General features: G+C 40.9%; 1 protein-coding gene across 8 annotated transcripts in view; it reads left to right on the top strand.

The window, feature by feature from the left end:
- Window positions 1-26,611, top strand: part of UBE2E1 (ubiquitin conjugating enzyme E2 E1) — a 58,246-nt gene continuing 31,635 nt past the window's right edge. Inside the window, exons 1-5 of one of the 8 annotated variants that reach the window (XM_064673046.1) lie at window positions 1-195; window positions 308-344; window positions 855-919; window positions 2,277-2,365; window positions 4,489-4,539. In XM_064673046.1, the coding sequence (XP_064529116.1) occupies window positions 16-195; window positions 308-344; window positions 855-919; window positions 2,277-2,365; window positions 4,489-4,539 (422 nt within the window). In that variant the 5' untranslated portion in view covers window positions 1-15. Of the gene's footprint in view, window positions 196-307; window positions 345-854; window positions 920-978; window positions 1,042-1,670; window positions 1,837-2,186; window positions 2,366-4,488; window positions 4,540-26,611 lie in introns of those variants that run through there. The other 7 variants (XM_064673029.1, XM_064673056.1, XM_064673064.1 and 4 more) reach the window with 7 other exon arrangements.

Here is a 26,611-nt window from a genome sequence, read left to right as displayed (position 1 = left end):
TCCCAGCATGCGTTGATGACATCACGAAGTGCCCCTTCTTTGTGTGTCAGTGATGTCACCAAATGCAGTGTGTGGGACAATGGAATCCTGAACTCCGGGCGAGGGCGAGTGGGAAGCGGCTGCTCCTGCTGCTGGTTCAGAGCTGAGTCGAGAGAGGGAAGGGAGGACACAGCTGCTGCTTTGGGGCTGAAACAGGTGAGAGACAGGAAAGCTGCCGGGGATTCCTTTTGCCTGGATTGGTGGGGGCGAGGGGGCTTTGCGATGGGCTCTTCTATTTTCCCCCCTTATTGCTTTCCAACTGAGACAGGTGAGAAGTTGCTGCTGCTGCCAGACGGACAAAGCAGGTGAGGCAGGGGAGTAGCTTTGGGTTAGACACAGTTGTAAGAATAGGAGGAAAGCAAACAGCCCCCCCCGCCGAGCCTAATAGCCCCCTCTCAGCTTTAAAAAAGCAGCCCCGGGAACTGCCCCTCTCCCAGCCACCTGCTTCCACCGCGTCCTCGCGGAGCTCCCGCACGGAAGCAGCACCGGAGCCGGGGAGGGCGCCTGTCCCACCCCCACGACACCCCTGCAGGTTACTTTTCAGAAGGTCTCAATTAAAAACTCACGTCCCCCTCCGCGCGCCCCTTTCTCCCTTCCCCGGGGGCGGGGGAGGGAAGGGGGGACCGTGGCGCCGGGATCCCCCTTCCATCCCCGGAGCGGGGGCTCCGCTGCCCGCCCCCCGCCGGCCCCCGCTCCGCGCCGGGTGGCGCCCCGGCCCCGCCGCCCCCCAGCCCCGCTCGGCGGTGGGGGAGGCAGCCAGGGAAGCCATTGCCTGTTTAATAGTTGCTGTTGCAGCACTTCCGCTTCTCTCCCAGCGAGAGAGACACGAGTGGCCAGGCCCAGCCGCACCGAGGAGGAGCAGCCAGACACAAAGGGAGAGGTAGGGGGACGGGGCACCCCCCGCCGCCCTCCCCGGGGGCAGGGGCGAGGGGCAGGGCCGGCCGCGGCCCGGCGATGGGGCGGCAGCCGGCGGGGCAGGGGGGTCGCGCCCGAGGCTGTCAGGTATCGCTGTGCCCCCGGCCCTGCGGGCCCGCGGCTGGGGCAGCTCGGCCGGGCCCCCCCGGCTCTCGCCCGGCGGGGGCCGGGGAGCTCCCCGGGGGCCCGTGTCCCCAGGGGGGAGGCGGCCGTGTGCTGGCTTCCCGGGCCCGCGGCTGCCCTCCTCGCCCCCCCCCAACCCCCTCGAACTCTCCAGGGGTGCCCTGCCAGCCCCCCCATCCCTCCCGACGGCTTCTCGCCCCTTTCGGGCGCGGACAGCCCGCCGTGCTCGCCCTCCTCCCCCGTGTCCCCGGGGTGCCCTCATGAGCCGTGCTGTCTCCCCCTGGCACCCCGCTGCCCCCCTCCCTGCCACCGGCTTCCCCGGGCCCTCTGCTCTCGCCCCTCTTAGGCCCTGGCCCTCCTCCCTCCCACGTACCCCCCCAGCACAGACCCACTGTTCCCCTGCCCCTTTGCTGGCACATGCCCCTCAGTGCAGTGGGCCTCGGTGGGTCCCATCAGTGCACCCCACTCCCTGCTTAGCCGTTCCCCTTCGTTTGCCCTCTTCCTGCTCCCTCCCCCCACCGCTTACAACACTCGATCCCACAGGCAGGGGTTATCCAGCAGGCAGGGGTTTCCCCACCACAGGTCACAGATTCTCCAGGGTCTTCCCTGTGTTGCCAGTGATGCCCCACTTCCATTTTAGAGCTGGTGATGGTCACCTCGCCAGCCCCATCCCTTCCTGCCTCCCCCACGTGCCTCCCGGGAACCCAAGGGACCGGAGCTGTTCCATTTTTATCTTTTACACCCCTAGGCTGGATAGTGGTGGGTGGTGATGGCTCCTCTTGTGTGTGCAGTTTGGGGGAGATTAGAAGGAATTGCTTTGAGCTTCCCTGATCCTTGCAGTCGTCCTCGTTCCAGTCTCCTCTCATTTCGCGCTTGCTTTCTGAGAGGAAGCTTTAAAAATCCTTTTCCCCCTGCTCCTCGGTGCTCCTAGTGCACGCAATGCTACTGCTTCTCCCGCTACGGCTGTAGGGCCTGAAGAGGAAAGGGAGACATGAGGATCCTTTAAAAGGAGCATGACCCAAACACAGAGCGAGATTGTCAGCTGCCTTTCTCTGTGTGTGTTTGTGTTCACTGTTTGTTCCCCACGCCCCATGGTGTCTCCTCTCCAGGTTGGGGTGTGTGGTGGGGGGGTCGCTATGTCGGATGACGATTCGAGGGCCAGCACCAGCTCCTCCTCATCTTCATCCTCCAACCAACAGACAGAGAAAGAGACAAGCACGCCTAAGAAGAAGGAAAGCAAAGTCAGCATGAGTAAAAACTCTAAGCTGCTATCTACCAGTGCCAAGAGGTGAGACTGCAGTCAGTTTTCTCACTGATTCACTGCATCTTTCCTCCTTCCTCGTTTTATTTTGCTCTGTACCCCCAATGCTCCCTTGCTGCTTTCATTCCTCGTCTCTAGCCCTTGTGCTCAACCTTTCCACATGAATCTGCTATTGTCTCGCATTTTTCAGTGTCTCAGTGCAGTGACTTTCTGCCCAACTTCACTGCTCGCTGATCTCTCTTCCTGTTTATTCCTCTGTTCCATCCCAAATATTTTCCTGTCTTTTCTTCCTCTGGGTTGTTATTCTGACCCTCACTTATTTCTGCTGTCTTTCCTTTTTCCTTATTGGCATCTGTTATCGGGATGGTGTAGGATTGACATGTAGACCTTAATTCTTTCTCTGCTACTGGAAGCTATGTGGTCCCAAGTAAGGCATTGCATTTCAACATCAGTTTCCCTCTCTGTAGGTTGGAATTATCTAGACTGGCTTTTTTACTTTCCAGGACTGATTTGGGGATTAATTAATGTTTGTGAAGTTTTGAGATTGCTTGCATTGGGGGAGGGCACTCCAGTGCAAGTGGTGTAGTATAGCCCCAGATCTTTTCCAACAAATATGTTACTGTTATTTTTGTCTGCTCAACACTTACATTGAATTTTCTGTATATGGTTGGATGCTGACTAGAATAAATAATCTACAACCAGTCCACTTGTGGACATTCTGCTCTAAAATAGTCTTTGCTCACAGCACAGAGTGGGTTGGGGTTTTTTTGAGAATTAAATAATTTTTGTTCCAGAATAATGTGTAGGGAGAGATGCCTGCATAGAATAGTAATTCCAGAACAGCAATGTCAATCAGTTTTCTTCACTTGGACTTACTCAGGCTTTTTTTTTTTTTAAGTAAATTGTTACCCTTTCTTATTTGTTCTGTGTTTCACCTGAATTCAGCACCATCCTGCTTCAGGGAGCTAAGCTGACAAATGGAAGTTTTCAAGCAAACTTGCAGTACTTCAGTAAGAATAATAAACCATCTCACTGAATAGCTTTGCCCGGCAGCAGAGAGGTTGTATCAGAAGGTGTCAAAAGTGACTAGGGTTTTATGCAAAGCCCCTGCTGTTGCAACTAAGTTCTCTGTGGCTTTGTAGAATTTAGGCAGTTTGGTTATTCCAGAACTCCACTCAGCAGGTTTCCATGGCAAACTGACATAGATATTGGCAAATGGTGTTTACGTGTTGTGCCCTTCACTCTTTTAAGAAAATTTTAAACTGCCTAATGTGGAAAGGCTGTGGTTCTTGTGTGACAAGTGGAAGAGAGGCAGAAGATGCTGAGTTTAAAGGAGAAGGGAGGCAGACTGAGTGCTGGGTGGGGAAATCTGGAAAGGAAGCCTGAGTGACAGTAATGGGACTCCAGGGAAGGGGATGATAGCTGGTTGGGCGTTTTGTGGCAAAAGCAGCATAAGCCCAGAATAGTCTGGGCAGGGAGTACAGGGTGTTGGCTGAACACGATGGAGAAAGGGAGCATCTGGAGTGCTGAGGGAGGAGACCTGGGGATGTGTGGCTCTTGAGGGTGAAGAGAGGGGAGAATTGAAGGTGGCAGGAATGTGCAGGAGCCTCGGAAATAGATATTCACCTTCCTTTAAGTGTCCTTGAGAATGGCGCAGTTATTGACTCCCTCAGGGCTGATGTGTTTTTTTTTCTCGGGATGGTGATGAGAAGCTGTGGGGAGAGGGGGAGCCAATTTGGCAATGACTGTTTCTGTCAATCCTGTAAGACAAAATTCCTTTTCAGACTGCAGTTTCCTCCTAGCACTTGGTGCATCACATTTGCAGAGGTTTCCCCTCATTTATAGGCTGGTTGTCAGAGCAAAGCAGACAGACTTTTCCACTGTGTGGCTGGCATCTTTATGGGAGCATGCAGCAGTGCACCTCTCTGGGTTCAGTGCGTGATGCCTGAGTGCTTCTCTGCCTGCCTCTGTAAGAGGGCAGGACACCTGTCCTGCTTAGTGAGTTTGGACTGGTGTGAGGCTTCATCTGAGAGTGCCTCTGTCTTATGTACTGTTGCAAACTCAGTGACAGTATGTCTGTAAGGTCTATGTGTTAGCTGCTATCCCACACAGTGACTTACTTTTGTACCTTCTTGCTTTTATTGCCACAGGATTCAGAAGGAATTGGCTGACATCACCTTAGATCCACCTCCCAACTGCAGGTTGGTGTCCAGTCCTTCCCTGAGGGGGGTGGGGGAAGGTGAGGGGCTGAAGTATGCCTGTGTGTTGTAAGTGCCTTCAGAGGCTTTCGATGGAGCAGAGGAATGGCTGTTTAGGTGGCCTGCAGTAATTTTGTGAATGCTTGGATGACATTAAATAGTTTCCAGGTGGGGACACCTCCAAAGATTGTATGTGTTTTGATAAGTTTTCTGTTTGTTTCGGAAGTTGTTTTGGTTTTTTTTAACAATTGCATTTCAATCAAGTTACACTGCTTGCGTGTGTATGTTTCGGAAACTGGTCTGTAAAGAAGAGTGTGAAAACTTTCTCCTTGTTTGTTTTTTTTTGTTTATAAATCTAATGCCTGACTGCGCTAATCTTATATAAATAAGAGTCCTGCCAAGGAAGCAGAGAATAGTAAAATGCTGTGAGGTTTTTAGCTCAGAGTGTTCTGTTGTGAACAGCAGCTCACAGTGGAAGAGAAGCGTGAATTCGTCACTCAGTGGGTGCCCCACAGGAGCACACATCTTAGCTGATGAAATAAAAAGCAGGGATATTCTGTTGCCCTTTACAGAGCAGCTTGTTTTTAAGTGTGTTTTAGAAACTTGTACTATTTTTTTAAAACATCTAGCAGGTTGATTTGAGGCATTGCATGGTGTCCCTGAGCCTCTTTGCATTTGGAGAGGAGACTGTAGTAGCGTAACGTCTTTGGTTGTGCTCGTTCATTCAAGAGGAAAGAGACTTTTGGTCTGGTCTGTGTTTGCTGTAGTTGCCAAAGCACAACTCTGTTCCCATCTTTTTGCTGTAGCTGAGGTTTGATGCCTCTTGATGTTGGTAATAGCAGAAATCAGAGAAAATTATGTTTATAAATAACTGTTCAAATTGGTCTTTTTAGTATTGAATTGCTGCCCACAAATGTATGTGAACCTTTTTATTGAAGCTTTTTGCCACTGTTTGTGTGCAGAGAGGCATTAGCACAAGAATTAGCCTGACAGGTCCAGAGCCACCCTTTCAGTACCAGTCCCAAGGATCATTATTAATGAAAGGAGGGACTGGATGTGATGTGTGATGTCTAGTCTGATACTAAGATTTTTGTGCTGTTTGGAAGATAACCAGTGAGCTCGGAAATCTTTAGCTGTGACAATGTTGTTTTAGGGACAGTAATGACTTATCTCAATAATTCAAGAATTTCCAGTTCTTGGGCTGGAGGCGTCTGTCTTGTCTTCGTCCTGGCTCTGTGTCAGGATGAAGTCCACATGCTTTTCCTTCCTCCTCCCACCATAACCTGATTTTCATGGGAAAGAAACACAGAAGCACAGCTCAGAAAGGCACTGTGCCTTGCTGTCTAGATAACGTGAGTCTGGATGATCAAGGTGCCAGGACTGCAGTGAACTTTGCAAATCTATCCAACAGTTGTGATAGTGAATGAGTATGTTAGATTGCACATTTCATCTGAAGGTTTGTGTAAATAATATTAGAACCCTAATTTGTCCTTTTTTCAATTGGATTCATTCACAGGTAAAGATGAGCTAGCAGGCTACCTGTCAAAATAGAGTATAGTTTTGATTTTTCTTTTTTAATTAAATAGACCTTTGAGGATAATGCACTTCAGGGTCCGCATAGTAAGTTTGTGTTGTTTCAGCCTTTATAAATATTTCTAATGGTAAAAACTGGATCCTAGTACAAGTAGTGATGATTGATCTTCACCCGTAGTGGAATTACAAGTATTCTGCATTCCTTCTGACCTTCCAATGGATGAAGGCTGGCAACTCTTGCAAATAATATATGAAACTGATGTAGTTGTTACTGTCCCTTAATATGTTGATAGGTAGGAAACCTTGAGTGAAGGGGTTTGTTGTGTGTGTGTATGTGTGACAGTGCTGAGAGTGGCAGAGAGCACCTCTGCTTATGGCTCACAAGGCTCCAGTTGTGCAGTCAAGCACTGGGAGTTTGCTTCTGTAGCAGCGGGTTTGTAAAAGGGTGAGCAGGTGCTGATTGCCACAACAGTGAGATGAGTTTCAGCTATCACAGTTATCGGGAAAGTTCACCTCTTGTGGATAAAGAAACAGTCAGTTTATGACTGTTAGGATATTAAGCAAGTGAGAGGCTCTGGTTGCTGCGTGATGTTTAAGGTTGCCAAAATTTGCTCTTGGGAAGCCTGCTAACAGTGACACTGCTTTCCTTTATGTTTTTTCCTTCGTATGAACATTATTGGCATGCTGTGAGGGAGGTATTAAATACATAGTTTGAGAACTTAGTTTCAATTTCCTGCCTTTATGACTTTGCTTATTCTCACCTTTCCTCTGACCTCCAGCCCCTCATATTTCTGCTGTCTTTGTGCCTCTACAGATGTTTTTCAGGTGTCACTGGAGGGGAGGCCAGTCCTCTCCTTTTAGATCTCACTCTCTCCTGCAAGTTTAATCTCAAAACTTACATATTCAGGGAGTTATATACGATGCCAAGTACTACTTGTTCTATTGTCAGCTTCAGGGGTGCCACAGCATCAGAAGTCACATTTGAAAATGTGCATCTGAAACTGTATCCTGTGTTATGTTGGAAATGTCATAATCTTTTTTTCTGGACATCTGTTCTTGCACACCTCACCACCATCTTTGTATTTTCCCCTGTTCCATGCCCAGTGTTTGATAGCAGTTCATGGCTGGCTGTGCTTTAATTTTTGGCCTCATTGCAAAATGCTGTTCTTCTTTCAGTCTTATTGCAGAAATGAGAGTTCAAGATATTTAGCACATCCCAGAGCAGCTCTGCATATTGAAAGACAAAGCTTTAGGTTGTGAATGATTTTTAGTAAGAGCTGGGATTTTTTTCTTCTTATAAAATACCACATATAAGATGCAATTACAAATAATGACAACCATTTGATATTTTAAAAAAAAAAGCTTAAAACCAAATGTTACATTTTTATTTTTGTAGCTTGCAGTGGCTGTATTTTCATGTGTGTAACCCACAGATCATCTGTTTAAAAAACAAAACCCAAAAAACCCAAACCCCAAACACACTCAACACCCTGTGATTGAGCAGCTGTGTGGGTTTTAGCCATATGTGGGTAATATGAGAGGAAGTTTATCCCAGAACTTCCTCTCTCCTCAGTACTTTCCTTGCTTCTGGTTTTCCATAGCTTGTCTATGTCCCCCAAAAGCTTACCTGTGCTTGTTACTCTTTTACTGCTTTGTCTCTCGAAGTCCGTTTGCCCCTCCTGTCTCCCCCCCAGGCTGCGATTTTGATTTTGTGTAGGCTAGTGCAGTTACTCGTGCAGGGGTGCAGATTATGTGCATGGAAACACAGTCTCTGTTTGGCCTGCATTCAAAAAGTAGGTTTTTTGACTTGAAGACATTTTCTAAAAGGATACGTTTAATACATGTCATGAAATCATGGGTTCCTGATGGGAGCAATGCTGTCCTCATGAGTGTCCTAGTGTAATATATGTGTGGCAGCTACTTCTGAATGGATTTAAGTCCTCTTCATCACCTTCAGTAGTCTGCTGCTCTAGAGGTCTTTAATTTCTGCAAGTTGGTTTGACTTCTGATATTAATACTGAGTTATGAAAGTTAAATGTGGCTTTCAAGTTCAAAAGGTGGTTAGTGATTAATATAAACTGGAGAATGACTGTTTGGACCTAAAGTATTTTAAATCTTTTAAGAGTGTACCTGGTGATTTCTTCTCCTACTTTGTATTATGTCAAAAAGTTATAACTCTTGTTTTAGGACTCAATGAAGGTACCTAGAGACTTTTTACTTTTGATCTTCTGTATATGTTGGTGACAGAGCAGTATGTCATGTCTTTGAGTCAAGGAAGTATGTGTCTGTGACTGTGACTGACAGATGTCAGAATATGGTTCCATCTTGATATGTAGGCAGTCCTGTCTTTGCTGAAGACACTTGTATTGTGAAAAAGCTTGCTTTCTGTCCCTGTGATAAAGTTTTCAAAGCTTTAAGAGAAGTTAATTAAAGCTTTAGGTACTGTTTATTCACTTTGTGTCATGTATTTGATCTATGTATTTAAGGATCTCCTTATAGTAAATCTGCTTGTTGAGGTTATGAAAGAAATGTTTTTCCTCACTTTTAGGGTGGGGAGTTAGAGCACACAAAAACCAAGTGAGTTGTCCGGGGTCACACAAGAAGTCTCTGGCAAAGTGGAGAAATGAATGTAAATCTCCTTTGTTTCAAGCTAACTAGCAGCTGAGCTGTTCTGCTGGAACTGTGTGCATCAGTTGCATTATGAGCAAGGCTTTGAATTTGAGCTTTATTGGGTGTCTGGTATTGACTGTATGTAAGCACGGTAATTTCATGTTATTTCTCCCATCTGTGTAGAGGGACCAAAATGGATATTAACTAGAATTAATGTTTTTTAATCTTTCTTACCCAAACTGAAACAAGTTTGTCTCCACATGGCTTATTTAAGTCCACATAGGCAAGACCAGCTGTTATTTAAACAAAAATAATTTTCAAACACTTACTGAAAGAGGCATTTGCCTGCAAGACTTACCATTGCTTCAGAGAAAAATGCCATCACAAATTCATTATTTAGATAATAATAAAATACAGTTGTGTTTCCTGGCACTTTCAGCCCGGTTTTTGTAAATTCACAGAATAAGGACCAGATCTCCCTGAGAGTCTTGTGAAAGTTAACTGTCATCACTTAATAAATATGTCTTGGTAGAGATGGTGGGGAGAAGTGCTCTGCATTATAATGTATGGAATATTAATAGTTTTCAAAACTTTGCAATGTGGAATTAAAATTTGTTGGCTTGGAAGAAGTCTGCATAAAATGTATGGCTCAAAGGCAGTTTTGAACTCAATAGTTTCATATTATAATTAATATATTTCATCTACATACCATGTAAGTCTGGCATTTGTCTTGCTTACATTTGTTTTTTATGGTACTTGTAATTTTTTGCAAATGTAATTTTTCAATACTTTCAACTCCAATAATGCTTGAAGTACTTTTGCTTTTAAATCTAGTATATTATCTAAGGATAATGTGTCACTGTTTAATATCAGTGTTGGTTTTGTTATTTTCATGCTTGGAATAGTCCTTCCTGAACATAGCCATATTCTGGCATAAATTTTCTGGTCTTAAATTTTGTAATTAAAAAGCTTAATTTCAGTTTGACCTTTTTTCTCAGTATGCAGACTAAGTTATTTGATCAAGAATGACACAAATGCCTGGTTTTACTTCCTTGTAGAAATAAAAAATACGGATCACGTTTAATGAAAATTATCAGCTTACAAAAGTGGTTTTAGAACTTTTTTTCTCCCCCCCCCTTGTGTTGTTTCTCTAAATGCAAGTGTTTTCTGTGAGAAGTTTCAAGACGCAGGATAGGAAGCACCTTCATAATTAGTGCTGTGTGTAGTTGAAAAATATCTTTTGTCATATAAACTACCAGTGGTTCAGCATTCCCTCCTTGCTTTGTTTGGCACATGATCCCTGGAGAAATAACTCTTCCTTTTGAAATGGTGTATTAACTAATTTAGAGATCCTCTGCAGCTGTGTATGGTCTGGCTTGCAAACCATAAAAATAATACATTTCTACACTTGGTGAATTTGAAGTATGTGAAAGTAGGTGCTCCTGCAGGCAAAGTCCTCTACCTGGCGTACTCGGACAAAAACTGCACAGGAGCAGCTTCTTTGCTGTGGGTCGATCAGTTAATATTACAGGAATTAACCTTTCTGAAGCTACTTCTGTTTTTATTTTAGCAATCAGAAATGTTTTGATGGCCAGGCTACTCGGATACTGTGGCAGGAGCTGGCTGATGCTGTGGTAGATTTTGTTTGGCACATCCTGGCTCAGTAATTCCCAAATGAACTGCATTCTGTGCTCTTGCATGCCAAACATTGGAACGATGAATCTTGAGAGCGGCTGTGAAATTGTATTGTGGCTAAGAACAAAGAGGATTGAAATCCCTTCTGTGCACACTCTCTTGTATACCACTTAATTTTATTATTTGACTTTCAGCTTTGCTGCCCTTGGAGGGCACTGTGCACCTGTGTTTATGATGCTACATATGTTTTATCTGACAAATTCTAATATTTCCTCTTGGTCATGCAGTCTTGTTTGGTTCGTTTCCATTGTATTCCAGTGCTGCTGCTTATATTGGATACGTGCATTGCAGCGGGTTCTATGTTTGGTTTTGTTTTAGGAATTATACATTATATGTGTGTACAGTATGTAGGCAAATGTATGTACAGTACCTACACTTTAGGGGTTGAATCTACCTTGCCTTTTTATATGAAGGCAAAATTATCTACAGAGAACTGGCTGATCTAGGGGATTGAGAAAGTAGTAGAGGATGGTTTTGCGTTTGAGGATTTCGAAAAGAGCAGGTTGCTAGTGGCTGAGGGCTTTGTGGTTTATGAAGAATGGCTTGGTTTTGAGAGCTGGTAACGTGCTGTCTGACAAGATGTTAACTTTGGTCCTGGTGTCCGAGGGAATTGTGCCGGGAATGGAGACAGAGCTGACAGGCACCTGTAAATCAGTGGATTAAGGTTATTGGTGAGTTTGTGCATAGTGAAACTTCTGTGGTCTCTGCCTGCGCTCTTCTGTAGTTGTACATGAAAGACCAGACTTCCATAGAGCACCTTTTTAGAAGTATTTAATGTACTAAACAAAAAAGGATACCATTTCATGGGAACAGGTTAAGAGATTATTGCACACCTGTGCAGACTCGCACACCGCGTTCAAAGTTAAAGGCTATGCTTTCTCCACAAAACAAAGTGCTTCAAACTAGGTTAAATTAATAGTGCAATTTAGTCATTATAAGTAGAATCTTGCCAATCTGTAAATTTATTTGAATGAAATAAATTTATACTTATTTTTCCCTCTGAGGCTTAACAGCAGAGGTCCAAATACTGACTTCATAATTTTACAAGATGAAGAAGAGAACATGTATTGTCAAGTACTATAAATAAACTAAAACTATCAAAATATTACTGTACACTCTGGAATTCAGAGGGGTTTTCTTGTTTCTTCTGCCAGTTTGCAAATTTCAGCAACATGCAATTGGACTTCCAAGGCATTTGTGGAAAGTGTAATGTTTACCACCATGCATTTAATACATATGTTCTGTGTCTGAGGGGCTGATTGACATTACCAGGAAAATATATTGCAGAGTTGTACACATAACTTCAATATTCAATATGCAGTGTTCTTTATTAACCTGGACTCTGTGTGATGGGAGCTGGGAGAGAAAAGGAGAGAGAGGCATGCAGACTATAGCTTGGTGTAGATATGGTATTTGACTCTCTCTGCTCCCTCCAATTTGATTCATGATTTCACAACTGAAAATATAGATCAGGTAAGATTAAATTGAGCTGTTTTGAGAACTGGGTCCAGGCCAAGTTTTGGCAGTTCGTTTGTTTAAGAGAAAATATGAAGTAATTGGATTAAAAAGGCTGTACGATTAATGATGTAGATTCCTGTTAGATTTCTTTGCCTCTGTGTTTCTGTGAATCAAGGCAGAAATTAGGGCTTAATTCCTCCAGGGACTTTTTTAGAGTCAAAAGTGAATGTAACATTATCACAGCACGTTAGTAGATGTGTTTTGTACTTTCTCTGTATCAGTATAAATGGCTGATTTCTCATCTTTCTCTCTGGAGCTGCTGGATTTGCTGGAACATAGAGAATCTTGAACTGGTACTGAGAATTGTAAAGGCAGTAGTAAATGCTCTGTGCTAAGAGGGGAGGCCCTTCCCGGGGCAGGTGCGCTGCTAATATTTAATGCTTTTTCTTCTGTGGCCATCTGAGCAATACGTTTTGGTCAGTGAGCTAATTCCCGTGTCTGTCTGTTTGAGAGAAATCAGGAGAGGGGTCTTGGTGTCTTTCTTTTTTCTTTTGATGCCTAGGATCATGCAGAGAGTTGCACACAGGGGTAAAAAAGACCCTGAACATTAAAAATTAATTCTAAAATTGAAAGTATCTTTTTACAATAGGTGAATTTATTAAAAAAAGATAAGTACGTCTGTATGGTCTAAGAACTTTGTCAGAGTTTTTTGGAGACAATAGCAAAGTTTCAGGGCAGTAGTGATTGTTCTTCAAGGAAACCTGCCAGGGTAACTGTCTCAAAAGTTTTATATGCAGTTTGAATATCTTCACTGACATTTTAAGGTGCTAATTTACATGACGACTGTTGTGGTTTTGTCATGTATTTGTGCTTTTCAAGTGGACAACTTCTAGAAAGTTTGTGTGTTATTTTATATTCTGAACAACTGTAGCTGCTCTGAGAAGTGGCCTATAAATGGTGGAGAAAGTGCAACATATTTCATTAAAGCATTATTTAGCTGTTTCAGATGGTTTTGAAAGATTGCTAAAATGTACACAGTTGTAATAACATCATTTTAAAGCAACTATATCAACACTGTGGTATAACACAAAAGGTCATTTAAGCAGAAGTTTCTGATCAAACTGATTATTGTAGTATTATATTTGCACATTATTTTCTGTATGTCTTAGTAACCTTTTTAAAGAAGCTAAATTAGGTGATGTATGCAAGTATTTATCATTGTGTCCTCCTTGACTTCCTTGTAACTTGTTTATCAACAAGAATTGCCTAGTTTTGTTTTTGATGGGGTAATTCTTAATTTGAGAATGCTATCATATTTTGTGGGGCTTTGGCTTCTGATGAAAGTATTTATGCCTACTTATACTTGGGTGACTGTGTGAGAGAGGGAAAAGACTGGAGGCTTTAAATAGCTGTGCCAAGTCTCAAAATATGATGAAGCTGACTGAGTTCTCCATTGCATTAAAGTTGTGGTGATGCTTTCCTAATTTAAATTTAATTTTAACAGCACCCTTGTGACATAGGAAATCAGGCAAGAAGATGTGTAGGAGTGACAAGAGTGACCTAGGAAATCTAAGTTTTGAGTGTAACTAGTGTCAGGCCTTCAGCTGCCCTGCTGCTTGTCTTTTAGTTTCATCTCAGGATTAAAATCTCTAGTAAAATCTTAATATTTTCTTTGGAATAGCTGCTTTCCAAGTTTTCCATCCCCTCAGTCTCCTTGTGAGGGTAATCAGATTGCAGGTATTGATAAGACTGGGAGAATGAATGAGTTGTAGTTGAGAATCAGAAAAGGACATAAAGCCACTCAAGGCAGAAGAGTGTTATGTTCCTATGGACAGCAAGATTGTGCTGGGCATTAACAGAGACTGTAAGAAACAGCAGAGAGATGGTCCATCAGGGCAGCTGAGGCAATTTTTGCCCTGATTGCCGAAACAGTTGCAGCCAAGGTGGAAGCAGAGACAGATTGATGGTTTTTCTGCTCCAGCAATTTAGTTCAGCTTTTGTATTGCCTTCTGTAAGGAGCAGAAGAGACAGGGCATCCTCCTCTTGAATGAATGGGGGGACCATCCATGGGCCAACCTCTTCCTGGGCATGACTGAATTTTTAAAATAGTAAAGCATGCAAGCTGCAACAATAGTTCTTGCTGTGGTGATTGCTTTACACCCCCACCTGGGAAGCAAAATATTCATATAGATGTGAAGTCAGTGCCCTTATACGGTCTTACAGTAGGTAAAAGCTAAAATACCTTAAAGAATATTTGAGGGTGCCCAACTGTATCTTTGCAGACCTCCTTCAGTTGCTGCTTGAGCCACATGTGGGTCTTGAGCCATGGATTGTCCTCCTAGAAGCGCATCAGTGAGATGAGAGGAGTAGGAAAAGTGGGGGAGTTACAGCAAGAAAGGAGCAGAGGGAGAGAAAGGCAGAGGAAGAAATGGAGGAAGGGGGCAGAAACAGGAGAGAGAAACAAGTAAGCAGCAGACTGGGTAGAAATGTTCAAAAAACAATTGTAATTTAGTCAATCCCAATAAAGTAGACCAGTATTAAAGGTAGGAAGTCGCAAATTTAATTTGTTGAAGGTTCTGAGTCTCCCAAAGGAGCACACCTTGCCATGCTTCTCTTGCAGTTGCTACAGGAGCAAGAGCTATTATTCAGTAAATTCCATAATACTGGAAATGGAGATATTCACAAAAATTGTTAAGAGATCATTTTATAACAGATGAAGTCCTTCTACCCAGTAGGTATTGGAAGCTTTTCCTGCAGGAGGGTGTGGAGGCAAATAGTATCAGCACATTGAAGGTGGGTTAAATAAATTCATGAGCAACAGGTCCATAAACAGACAAAGAGAGCTCAGCTATATACCCTTTAGCACCTCGAATTCAGTGGCTGTGGATGCTGAGGGAGTACAAGGGGAATGGACTATAGGTCCACAGTCACCTATTCTTAGGAGTATGTGCTCTTACTACTGACAGGAGGAGGGTGCTGAGTTAAATGATCCCAAATGGTCTTTTTGAACTCTGTGTGGAATACCAACCACATTTTCCTTCATTCCAGTTCACTAACTTCAGGCTCTTTTTTGTTTCCTTACTCCATTTCACATGGCTTTTAGCCACCCAACATGTTCAACTTCTGCCCTTTCTGGAACCATTCTTGCATCTCTTCTTTTTATACTTTGCCATTTAAAGCAAGCCCTTGTTTGCTGTCACTCAGCCGATTCTCTTTGTTTTTTGTGAAGGATTAACCTTCATTCATTTGTGTTGCTGAATTTAGATTGTAAATTTTCAGGGCAAAGGACTTCTTTAATTTTGTCTGTTTGCAAAGTGGTATGTAAATTTCCATCTATGTTTAAATGTTCTTTAGTAATAAAGTATGTTTAGTCTTTGGGCTTGTAGGTGTCACCCTAGCCCCCTTCCCCAAAAAAGTTCTGCTTATGTTGTGATGTTGCATTTTTTTCTTATCTGATAGAGGTAAATAAGCAGGTTGTTTTATTCAGCAGCTATTGTACTTTGTTGAATATATGATTTGGTTATTTTCCGGGTTTATGCACATCAAGGTTATCACAGCTGTTACTTTGTGATACTAGTACATTGTAATAGGATAATGTATTTTGAGGTATATTAGTATTGGGGTTTTTTTTCTTCCTGGATAGTGGCAGAGAAATAAGAAAGTTGTCCAACAGCTAACCTCTTTGTTTGGCGTCTTTGTGCTCCTACTTCACCTTCCACCTCAATATCTAGGAGGACTGTAGCTATTTGTTAGGGAAATATTAGTTAAATTGCAGAGCTGAGACATTCCAGTTTAAAGCACTTAGTATTTAGTGTGTGTACTCTTAATGACTATAAATATTATGTTACATTTGAGGTTTTGTAATGTATCAGGTATGTCTTGTACGTTGTTTTTCCCACAGAAAATGCAAATTTTCTAACCCATGGACTGTTCAAGCTGTATGTTCTACATTGCATTACAAGGATTCCACTTTGTATTTCATAGAAGAGTCTTATTTATGGGGAGATGTAAAGTCCAGACAAATTATTTAGCTCTGAGATAGTTCAGGTGCATGTTTCACTCCAGTGCTAAGTAGCACAGAACTAACCATTTAGGACATATTTATTACCTAGTACTGAATTTTGTCAGGAAAGACTGAAAAATAGGGATTGGATAGTAGAGGCTTTGTGGTAACGCTGCAGGAGGGATGCGATGAACTGGCAGGGTCCAACGATAAGCTGTAGCAGCAGAGTAAAGAGCTGAGGGTAAATGGGGATGTGCTGTGACCTCTCTCATGGCTGACTGAACAGCTGGATGAGATTTGTTAGCAATTCAAAGCTTAAAAAGAGATAAGGAAGGAGTGCTGATTGAGGTTTGGATCTGGAAAGGAGAGTTATCTGTTACCTAGCGAAGTCTGTTGTATTTGCAACAGTCTTGATTGATTCAGAACAAATGAGGAAAAAAAGGATGGAGCTAGAGCTGATGGCTGAACTATGACATACTAGGAAAAGAGTGAAGATATGGGGTAGGGTTAAACATGACCCTTAAATTCAGAGAATAACGGGAGAAAAAAAAGCATTTTGCCAGATCCCTTTCCAGTAGTAAACCTGCCAGTCTCTTGCAGAGATTGTCAGCTCTCTCTTTACTTCCTTTCTAGGCTTTCCCTTCACCACAATCCAAGGGGTCCCAAGTCACCAGTGTGATGAGAGTTCTGCAGAAGAGAGCTAGTGTGCCTATGCTGGCCCGTGGAGCTGGGCCTCTTTCTGCAAGCCATCACAGGCTTGTAAAGAACAGTGCTAGTGTCTTCTGCCTCCTTATCCCTCTGAGCTGAGCACATTGTGGTCCCTTCTGTTTCCTGATGGCTGCACTGACCGTTCAGCACTAAGCCATTAGATCTGTCAAAGTCTGCAGCCCATGCCTACAGGGAACTGGAAGAGGCAAGGTTGTCCCATAGACAGAAAGAAAATATTTATTAGGAATTAAAAAATAAGCAGACATAACCATTCTTGCTTTATTAATTTACTTGCAAATGAAGTAGCAGTGATCAGCTAAACTACTGAATGTGCATATAGATTTTTTTTTTCTTTTAAATTGCTGAAGTACCTGGATCATGAATCAAAGGAGCTTGATGGAAGGGAAAGAGGAAAGTGTTTTTAAAGTACTTAAATGAGCAGTTGGGATAATCCTGAGTGCAAGGTAACATAAGAATTGGCATTTGTCATCTTTCCTTATGTAGTACTCTTTGGTCATTGGAAAAATGTACTTTATTATTTTGAAAGGTTTCTAGTCAAGAGGATATGTCTAAACTTCACTTGGGAATTATTAGGACATTGGACATGTGCAGTAGGTGACCTTGTATGAGTGTTTACACAGCAGACATGTGTATGCCAGGCAAATGAAAGATTCTTTTGGTCAGTACTTGAATGACACATCTGGAAAGTCATCTAGTTGCTGTTTTAGCAAATGATTTCTTTTCAGGGAGAGGATCTTGGGTTTTGGATATTAAAATAGTAATGGAACTATAATGTTTGCTTAGATTGGATTTCCTGAAAGATAACGTGTCATATCCTAATGATTCACTAGGTCAAGTGCTAAATTTCAGTCCTTGCTGGAGATAGTGAATGAACTGTGTCCAGAAATAAGTGGATTTGTATGTCCTTGTTTATATTACTATAGTTCAAGGTTACTAAAATGTTGTGAGTTTTAATGTGCAATGCGTATGATTTATCTACTTTTTCTTTAAAAGTGCCAGACTGTTTACTGAACTATGTGAGCACTTTACTGTTTTATAGATAGCCAATGATTTTCTTTTTCTGAACTGGTTATACCCAGAGAGTAAACATTTTTTCTTCCTTATTTATTTATTTATTTATTTATTATGCTGGGACAACTGGATGGAGGAATACATCTTGCCTTTGGCTTCTAAAAGAAAGATTTCTCTTTTTGTTCAGTGTACTGGGTTTTATATAAGGTTATTCTCTAGTAAGGGCTGTATAAGATTATGAAGTTATCCTCTCTTCCAGAGGGTCGTATATGTCAGATCTCTGGTCAATACGCAGGAACTCTCACTTTTGACCTTTCTGTCTCTTTGGACCCATTAGCTGTTGGACATAATGGTCCTTCTAAATGGCCCTTCTAAAATTGCTTAATTTCCAAAGAGATCATTTGTGCTTGTTCTGTTACTGCCATTTGATGCTGCCTCTCTACACACTGCCAAAAGCCCACAGTATATTACATTTTTATTGTTATGTAAAGCAGCTGTAAAATAAACTGTGGTTGTGTGTGTTTGAAATTTTTGCTATTGGCTACTTCTTTTTTTCCCTTTGTGTCTTTAACTTTTACATTTATAGTTTTGCCACCACAGAGAGCTTATGAAAAGCAAACATATAGACTGTTAAAAAAAAAAAGTAATGATATGCACAGATTCACATTGATTCCTTATTCATATTTATTATCCTGTTTCTCAGTATAAGAAGAGCTAGAACATGCTGTACTGGAGTGGTTTTTTGATGGGAAGATTGGGGGTTTTGTTTTCTTTGCATTGGTTTAACTGTTAAAGTCCTCTTTAGGAAACTTCAACAATTGTAGACCAAGTGACCATAGAGGAAACAAAGAAAGAAAAAAGATAAATGTATGTGCAGTAAGACATTGATCTGGATGTGGGGAGGTCTGTTTAACTGTTTTGTTTTTTTAATACTTGCATGCCCGTAGGCAATCAGTCCCATGTGCATCTTTAGCACACTCACAGGATTATGAAAGGTGATTTCTTTCGTGTGTTCAAGTTTCTCTTTACAAGTAGTATTGAAGAAAATAAAGGCTTAAATTACCCTGTATTTTTGATTCTTTCTGTACCTCTTGTGGTATGTAGTAGAACAGTCTCAGGAGTAAAATTATGAAATGCATATATTTATTAAGGGTTTGACTTTCCACAAAAGCTGTTTCCAGTAAGAGTACTCATTGAGATGATGAGTCTCTTGATCATTCTTTGCCCTAGTGGGAAAAGTGTGTAAAACCAGCACAACAGCCACTGGGCAGCCTCTCTCACGATTTCTCCTCCATGCTGGTTGCATCTGCTAAGGTGTTTTTTGTAGATTTTTTTCTTAGTTTAAGCTGTTTTTCTGCTTTAATTTGAGCTTGCACAGCTTAGATCATGCTTTCCATTCTATTCAGAAATACACTGAACTCAGTCACCACTGAACCAGAGCTGCCTTTCCTCTGTAGCCTGTGCTGGGGAGATATACCTATTCGGTGGGGGTCTGCTCTACGTGGATTAAAGGAACGTAAACTATAAAGATTAGAAGATGCTCAGGAGGGGAATGTATACTTGGATTTTGCCAGCAGTTAAAGGTAAATCCCTTACAGCAAGGAAGGCTCTAAATAGTGCCTCTCAGTATCTCTTTTGCAATAGATGAATTGTTGGAGAAAACTGAGAATATAGTACAGCTACCAGACTTCAACTTAGAAATAAATGAAGTAGATTTTAGCTTGATTTTTATTTTGCTCACCATTTCATTATAATTTGCACATTTTTAAACCATTAGATATTATCTGTAGAACAGCTCTGGGGGAACAGTGTTGCATCAGATCTGCCATTTGTCAGCAATGTGATTAGGGTGTGCATATGTGTGCAAACACCCCTTTTGCATTCACTTACCAGAGTGCAGTTGTAGTTCTGAGAAAGTAGAGTTATTTTATTATTTTTTACTTTTCCCATACCAAATGTGCAAAAGTAGCTGTGTGGAAAAGAATTATTGTAAGATCAGCTTTACTTTTCTTCAGCATTTAATATGACTTGCAGCAGCTGACAGAACACGTTTTCCTAAACTGCAAACATTGCATCACCCAGGAGAAGCATACATGGGAAAGTCTCTTTAAGTGGGGGCAAAACAGACTCCAAGGGTAACGCTGACTTGCCAGTTAATCCCAGTGGCATAAAGGGTAAAGTCAAACTTCTTTTTGTGACTGACAGCAAAAGGGACTGGCTGGGATCAGTGCTGCTGTATCGTGTATCCTTGTCATCATTTCGTATCAAAAATGATAATACAATTCTAGGTCTGCCATTGTGGAAGACTATATATGAGTGTGTGTGTGTGTGTCTGTGTGCCACTGAACTGAGTGAGTACAGCTATGGAGGTGTACAGATTTTGTGTGTGTGTATGCATATTTGTACACACGTACATGTATACTCAGATTTTGTATATGAAGTAGTGTCTGTATGATCAGAAATGGATGTAACTGTTCTGTTATCACACAAGTGTGTTAAAAGATGTGTTTTTACAAAATTCAATCTGAATGTCATCACACTCAGTTAAGACACCTCATTTTGTATTTCACTCACCTGCATTTCCTTTTTCTATCCAATCCTGTCATCAAGTAAGAACTAATTCTGCTCTTGTGCCCTTGGTTAATCATAGCAGACTAGTGGCTTTCCTCCAGTCTTTGCCGAGTTTTGACTCAGAACATTGAACTTCTTAACTGTATGAGAACACTTTATTTGTTTATAATCTGTTTCACTGTTGAAAATACACCTTAAAAAAATAAATCTGATCCAAATTACATGTATTGTCAACAAGAGTTTCTCTGCTCCAGAAATTTGTCTTCAGGTCCTCAAAGCTGGGCACATACAGGTGATGCCTTTTCACATGTAGCAAATGTGTGTTAATGATTCTGGTGTAAAGATCAAGGATCCCATCATACTGCAGAGTGAGGCATTGAAGTCTAAGTGTATTTTTCATCAACTGCAGTGTTGTTTCCATTAAATTAAGATGAGGAAAGTTGGAATTGGGCTTAGTAAGACACAGTGCAGATTGGCATTGGATCTGAGAGTAGGCAACCTTTATATTTAGGGATCAGTCCTATAGCTGAGGTAACATAAAAGCTCTGTAATTTCTCTGAATGGTCCTTTCCTGTCCTGTGATAACTAAATCAAGCAATGTTTCCACTGAAATTGTAACACCAATATCATCAGTCTCAATCCGGTGAGTTCCCTCTGAAATCTACTTCCACTGCTTTTATAAATTTAATGTCTGTACATGGACATCTCTGTTTTATTAAATGTTTTGGTTGAAGTCATGCTTTTGTTTGATGCAGCTTGCACCCAGATAATGGCAGTTACATACAAATATAGCCGTAGACCCTTCCTGCAAGTGCCCAGAAATGTCATTGCAGAACTATGGCATTGATCGCTTTTAAGCCATTCATCCATGACCCTGGTGATGGCACCTGAGAACTTGCTTACACTTACAAAAGAAGCTGGAATTGTTGACTGTAACTGCTTCTACAATGAGGTTTAAAATAGCATGCTGAGTATGTGTGAGGTTTGGGTGACATTACATGTGAAGTTCTCTTCTTTTGCTTTTTTTATTGTCGCTCTCCCTCACTAGTGTCTTCAGCCATACGTACTGTATTTCATTTGGTTAGTTGTGGTTTGTTTGGTGGTTTGGTTTTTTTCTTTTTCAAATATAGGCATACCAGCATTGAATGGGGGGAGCATTTTTTAATGCTTGTGGTATTTGTTTTCTCATTTTCTGTCATAAGCCCTATGCTCAAAGTTCATAAGTTTTTGAATTTCTGTACTTCCTTTACTTGTTCATCTTTCTCTGATTCTCCTAGTAGGCAGGCAAGTTTACTCCTGTCTGGAAGAACACAGTCAGGATGCAATAATTCAATCATTTAACTGTCAACTTCATGCTGCATTGAATACTAGTATAAGAGAAAATAAATTAGAAACATCTGTTTTCTTTTTCTCATAACAGAAGAACAAAGAAATATGTTCTATTAAAATCAAAGGTGGCAAATATAAGAGCAATAAAAAGAAGGTATTATGTGTGTCTTTCACACATATAATTAGTCTCTGGAATTTACTGTCACAGGAAATTATTGAGGCCAAGAACATAACAGAATTTTAAATAGAATTGGGTAGACATGCGGCTACCGTGAATGTTCAGAGTCAGTCTTATTAATTATTGTGATCTGGGAGCAATGTTAAACTCATGCTCCTAGGTTTAAACAACATTGAGATGTTGTGTCAGAAGAGCCGGCTTTTGTTTCTTCCAATTAAACTTACCTATACACTAAAATTTGCTTGAATTCTGAGCATTGCACTGAAATCTTTTTGTCCAGTCCCAGCTTGTACATACGCAAGTGTTTTTCCGTGTACACACCTGTCCTGTATCCCTTTGAGACTGGAAATCCTCCTCATGTATTGTCTTTGTCCCTTTTCATGCTTCTTTTCCGCATCCCTTTCCATATCAGCTTGTCCCAGGAATGGCCATTATGCATCATGTCTTGATCAGGTTGCAGGGGAAAGCGCACGGAAATGACCTACAAAGTGAGCAATAGAAGCCAAAGACCTGTAAATGATTAATACCTACACAGAGCAGAGCCACAGCCTTGATGAAACTTGAGTATGCTGTAATGAGTGAAATCACTATATTTCTGTACAGGAAGTGATGATGGTAGCAGGCTCTTTACCATGTCTTGCCTTTTTAATAAGTGACACTTCAAGTTATGGGATTAATTCCACAGAGTGGAAAAATATCAGGAGTGAAGTAATAAATAAGTTAAAAGGTTATTATAGTTGACATTTATGCCTGCAAATCTCAGCAGGACTTTTAAACTCCACAGTTCCTACACGCTGGAGCCAGGGAGGAGAAATATCTTCTTGATATGCTAAAGCTTTTTTATTTTTTAAAAAAACAAAACACACCCTGACCAAACAGACAAAGAAACCCCCCAAAAAAAGAGACCAAAAAAAAAAAAAAAAAAAAAATCAAAAAAACCCACAAGAAACCCACATCTGTAGATTCAGAAAGAAAAGAAAAAAGTGGTTGAGCAAAAGTGTAATAGAAACAATATTTAGAAATATTGGGCATTAGCCAAATATTAATGGTCTCCAAATTCTCTTATTGGGAGTGTAGAAAAGGTAACTTGAATAAATCATGGGGCTTTAAAGGAAAGAACCTTAAAATGCCTCCTGTAGAGGAGTTTAGCTCTCTGCAGAGCTCTGTGCTTTCTTTGTAAGATTCTACTCTCCTGTAATTATGTAAAAATTACAGTCGGATTAATGACAGAAGCAAAGCTTGTTGCTTGTTTCTAAGATGCTCAGCAGCAACACTGATTGATAACAAACTCTTAGAGTTTATTCTTCCATAAAGAATACAATATTTTGTCTTTTTACAGGACGTAGATGCAACAAGGATGCTTTCAAAAATGTTCTTTGCTGACTGTGACAATGAGGAATGCCATAATTAGTGACTGGGCTAAGTGTGATGAAGTAAATTCCCAAGCCAAGTGCTTTGCAGCGGTCTGGCTTTTGCAGTTGCTGCTGGGGGGGTGGGTTTGCCAGGTTCCCAGTAGAGATTTCTCTATCCTGCCTTGCATATGAATTAGTTCTGCTGAATTTGATGGAAGTTTTGTCATTGGCTTCAACTCGCCCAGACTGATACAGAAGTACCGGCTTCTAGAAAGAGACTTGACAGATGCATTTGCCAACAGGATAGATCTTAACAATGAGTAATCTGTGGCAAACTTTGAAGGAGGGAAAGGGACTTACTCTTTACTTGCCTAGTGTTCATTAGGGACATAATCACCTATGATGATAAATCTTCCAGTTTTGAAAAAAGGAAGGGCAGTAGGTTCTTCTGGTGTGTGAATGAGAAAAAGGCTTAATACAAATACATACAAAGTAATGGTTTGTCTATCAGCTCCTGTGGAATGCTGTCCATTTTATCTCGAAAAGAATATTGAAGAAGTAGGTGGATTTTGGAGGGGAGAGATGGAAATTATTAAAAAAGGAACTGGAGGACTTCTCATGTGAAGATACAGGGATTGTTTCCTTAAAAAAAATGTTATATTTATTTTCCTATTTTTCATTCTCTAGAGAAAATAGATGGGAAGTTTATTTTCCTCTGACTTCTAATACAAGAACAAAGGCATGTGGAATGAGATTAAAAGATAGAGAAATTTAATTTTTACAGAATGAAATTGGACACAGGGATTCCGTGCTGTATTAATTACTGAAGCCAGGAATTAAGCAAGCCTCAAAAAGTCTGAGTTTTGCCTTCTGTGGAGGGCAAAACCAGACAGAATTACTGCAGCTTATTCATAATACTGATTTCAGAAGGAAAACGTAGATGCCTGGTTTTAAGGCTCAAGCATTTACCACTGAGGGTGTTGCTATGGTAAGGGAAAACAGAAGACCTGGCAGAAGCCTTCTGATGCCCGTCTCTGTCATATTTGACACTGGAAGCCAGTGAGAGATGGAGTGTTAGAATAGGTGGACTTCAGGTCCAGCCTGGTGTTTCCTGTATTTCTTTTGATAAGCCAGTAGAGTAACAGATTTTTCATTTCACCTGTGCTCAAAGTCTTTGCAGTAATGCTACCTCTGTTATACTAATGTGTGAACTGAACTTTATTTTAACATTGCTTTATATGGCAGAAAACTGTGTTTAGAAAAAAAAATCCTTGTAAGGCATGTTATAAAAAGGGTTGTGCAGTATGAAACACATTCATATGTATCAGTATATATATGTGCGACCAAAGCACCTTTAAGAGTAATTTATAAAAGTATTTTCTGTTATATTTTTTTCAAAATAATATCTCTCTCAGACAATTGAGTCTTGAGCTGAAAACGAGGACACATACTTTGGTGTCTTACTCCAGTACTTAAGATTGACTTTGCCCGATCAGATTTCAAGTTTGTAGTAGCATTAACTCATGGCTTGAAAGTTGCATGTGTGACATGAAGTTTCACATGTATTTATAGAGAGTGAATTAAAAAAATTAATTTTAGCATTGGTTAGTTTGCTACTCTGTTAATGATCTGTTCTACTCTTCTGTCACAGAACAACCTCAGCAGAAGAGAATTATTTTCAGTTAGTTTGCCTTAACTGGAAAAAAAAGGAGTTGTCTCATCATAACTTGTAATTATATTGGATTAAAAACTCATTGTAAAATAAAAAAAAAGAAAAAGGTCAGGTTTAGTGATGGGAGTTAGCTGCCCTTGGAAATTGTTTGTTGTTACTGATTCACTAAGAAGTCTGTTTCTGTGTTCTGTAAGGGTTTTATTTCCTGTCCTTTCTGAACTGTGATCTTGACATAAGAACTTAAATGAAGAAATATCCGTATTATTTTATCTTGAAAGTTCAGGTGGAATTGTCTGGATTGGCTAAGAAATTTTCTAACATAATGTAAATATATTTACATTGTAAACATATTGCTGTTTGAACATCTTTATTTCACTAAAAGGAATATTTGAAAAGCCTTTTAGTGAAGAAAATCAAAGTGAATGAAGCTGCAGTGACTGGAAACAAATAGTTTTTCTTTGTTCTTACAGAGCTTTTCCCTACCTTCATACCCCAAATCCCTGTGATTTTTAGCTAATGGTAGATTTATTTCTCTTCTTATATTGTTATCAATGTAAAATTGCATCAAGTGTGGGTATTAAGGCTATCAGTTCTTCCAGGTGTTTTGCCATACTACTGTGTGCTATTACACTGTTTTCCTACTTGTGCCTAATTGGACGTGACTTGTTCTTTTTGTCTTCAGAAATTAATAGTGTAAAATAAGGTGCAAACTGTTCATCTATGTCTGTGTCAGTTTTACAGTTCTGTAGGCACACCTCTTTATTTCTGCTGCTGTCTGTATGGAAATGGTTACAGCATAACATAAGCGGTGCTCAGCTCTCAAAACATACTCTCTCCTGATCTTGCTTTAAGGTGTAACTTGTAACAATGCCGAGGTTAACAGGTTAGAAAATGTACACTGCTGTATGTCTCTAAAACACTTGCATGTGTCTGTGAAATGTGGTCTCCTCCTTCTGCCTCTGTTTATGAAATATAGTAGAAAATCTCATGCTAGCACTATTACCAATTAATATGTTAACAGCATCCAATAAAAAGATGTAAATTTTTACTAAATTCCCCTAAGACCCTTCTTCGTGAACTTCTTGGATTGCCCAAGAAGTTTATGAGGGAAATACGTCTTTCTTTTTTAATGGCTAGAAAAGCCTCTGGATCACAGGAATATACATGAAATATTATTTAACATCAGTGGTTTTGGGTAATTAAAGGGGTTTTTAAAAAAAATTACATGTGTTTTTTTTCCATGACAGCAAAAAGCTGTGTGAGACCAGGAGTGATGTTGAGGAGGATGCCTAAACTTCTTGTGCTCCCTGGCAGCTCCCTGTTACCTGCCTACTGTGGTCCTCTATCAGCAGAATTTAACTGCCACTCGTGGGTGTTGCCTTTCCAGCTTATTTAGTTGTTGCTAAGTCATCTCTCGTTGGTGGAAAGCAGGGAGGAGAAGACACCAATTTTGGATTTCTTTGGGGTGTGAATGTGATGTGCTTTTCATAAAAGGTGTCAGTGATGTAATGCCCCAAGTTAGAACTATTATTGCCTTGCACTTCATTGTTAATGTTTCATTACATTTGGGAGAGACTTCCAAATAAAAATGTCATAAAGTGAAGACATTGGGAAGTTTGAAAGTCAATGATGTGGGAGTTTTTTCCTTTGGGGGAAGTTACTTAACTTCAGTTGCCAAATAGGGTTCTGAAGAAAAGAAAAAAAAACTTAGTTTGTGAAGGACTATATCTCCCCTTTAAGTTAAGGCATGCAGGACCCCAAAACTGTATACATTACATAGGAGCACTGCATAGTCCTCTTGTGGCTCCTAATGTGGATTAAATTTAATGTTCCTAATACTTTGAAAACAAAAAAATAATCAAAACTTTAGAAAGCCACCACAAATGTCTATGTGGGCTATCCTTACACATATAAATCTGCTGGGGGAAAAAAAA

Source organism: Pseudopipra pipra, chromosome 1 (genome assembly GCF_036250125.1).
Source record: "Pseudopipra pipra isolate bDixPip1 chromosome 1, bDixPip1.hap1, whole genome shotgun sequence".
Taxonomy (NCBI): domain Eukaryota; kingdom Metazoa; phylum Chordata; class Aves; order Passeriformes; family Pipridae; genus Pseudopipra; species Pseudopipra pipra.
The sequence above is the reverse complement of the archived record's forward strand: the minus strand, read 5'-3'. Positions and strand labels throughout refer to the sequence as shown.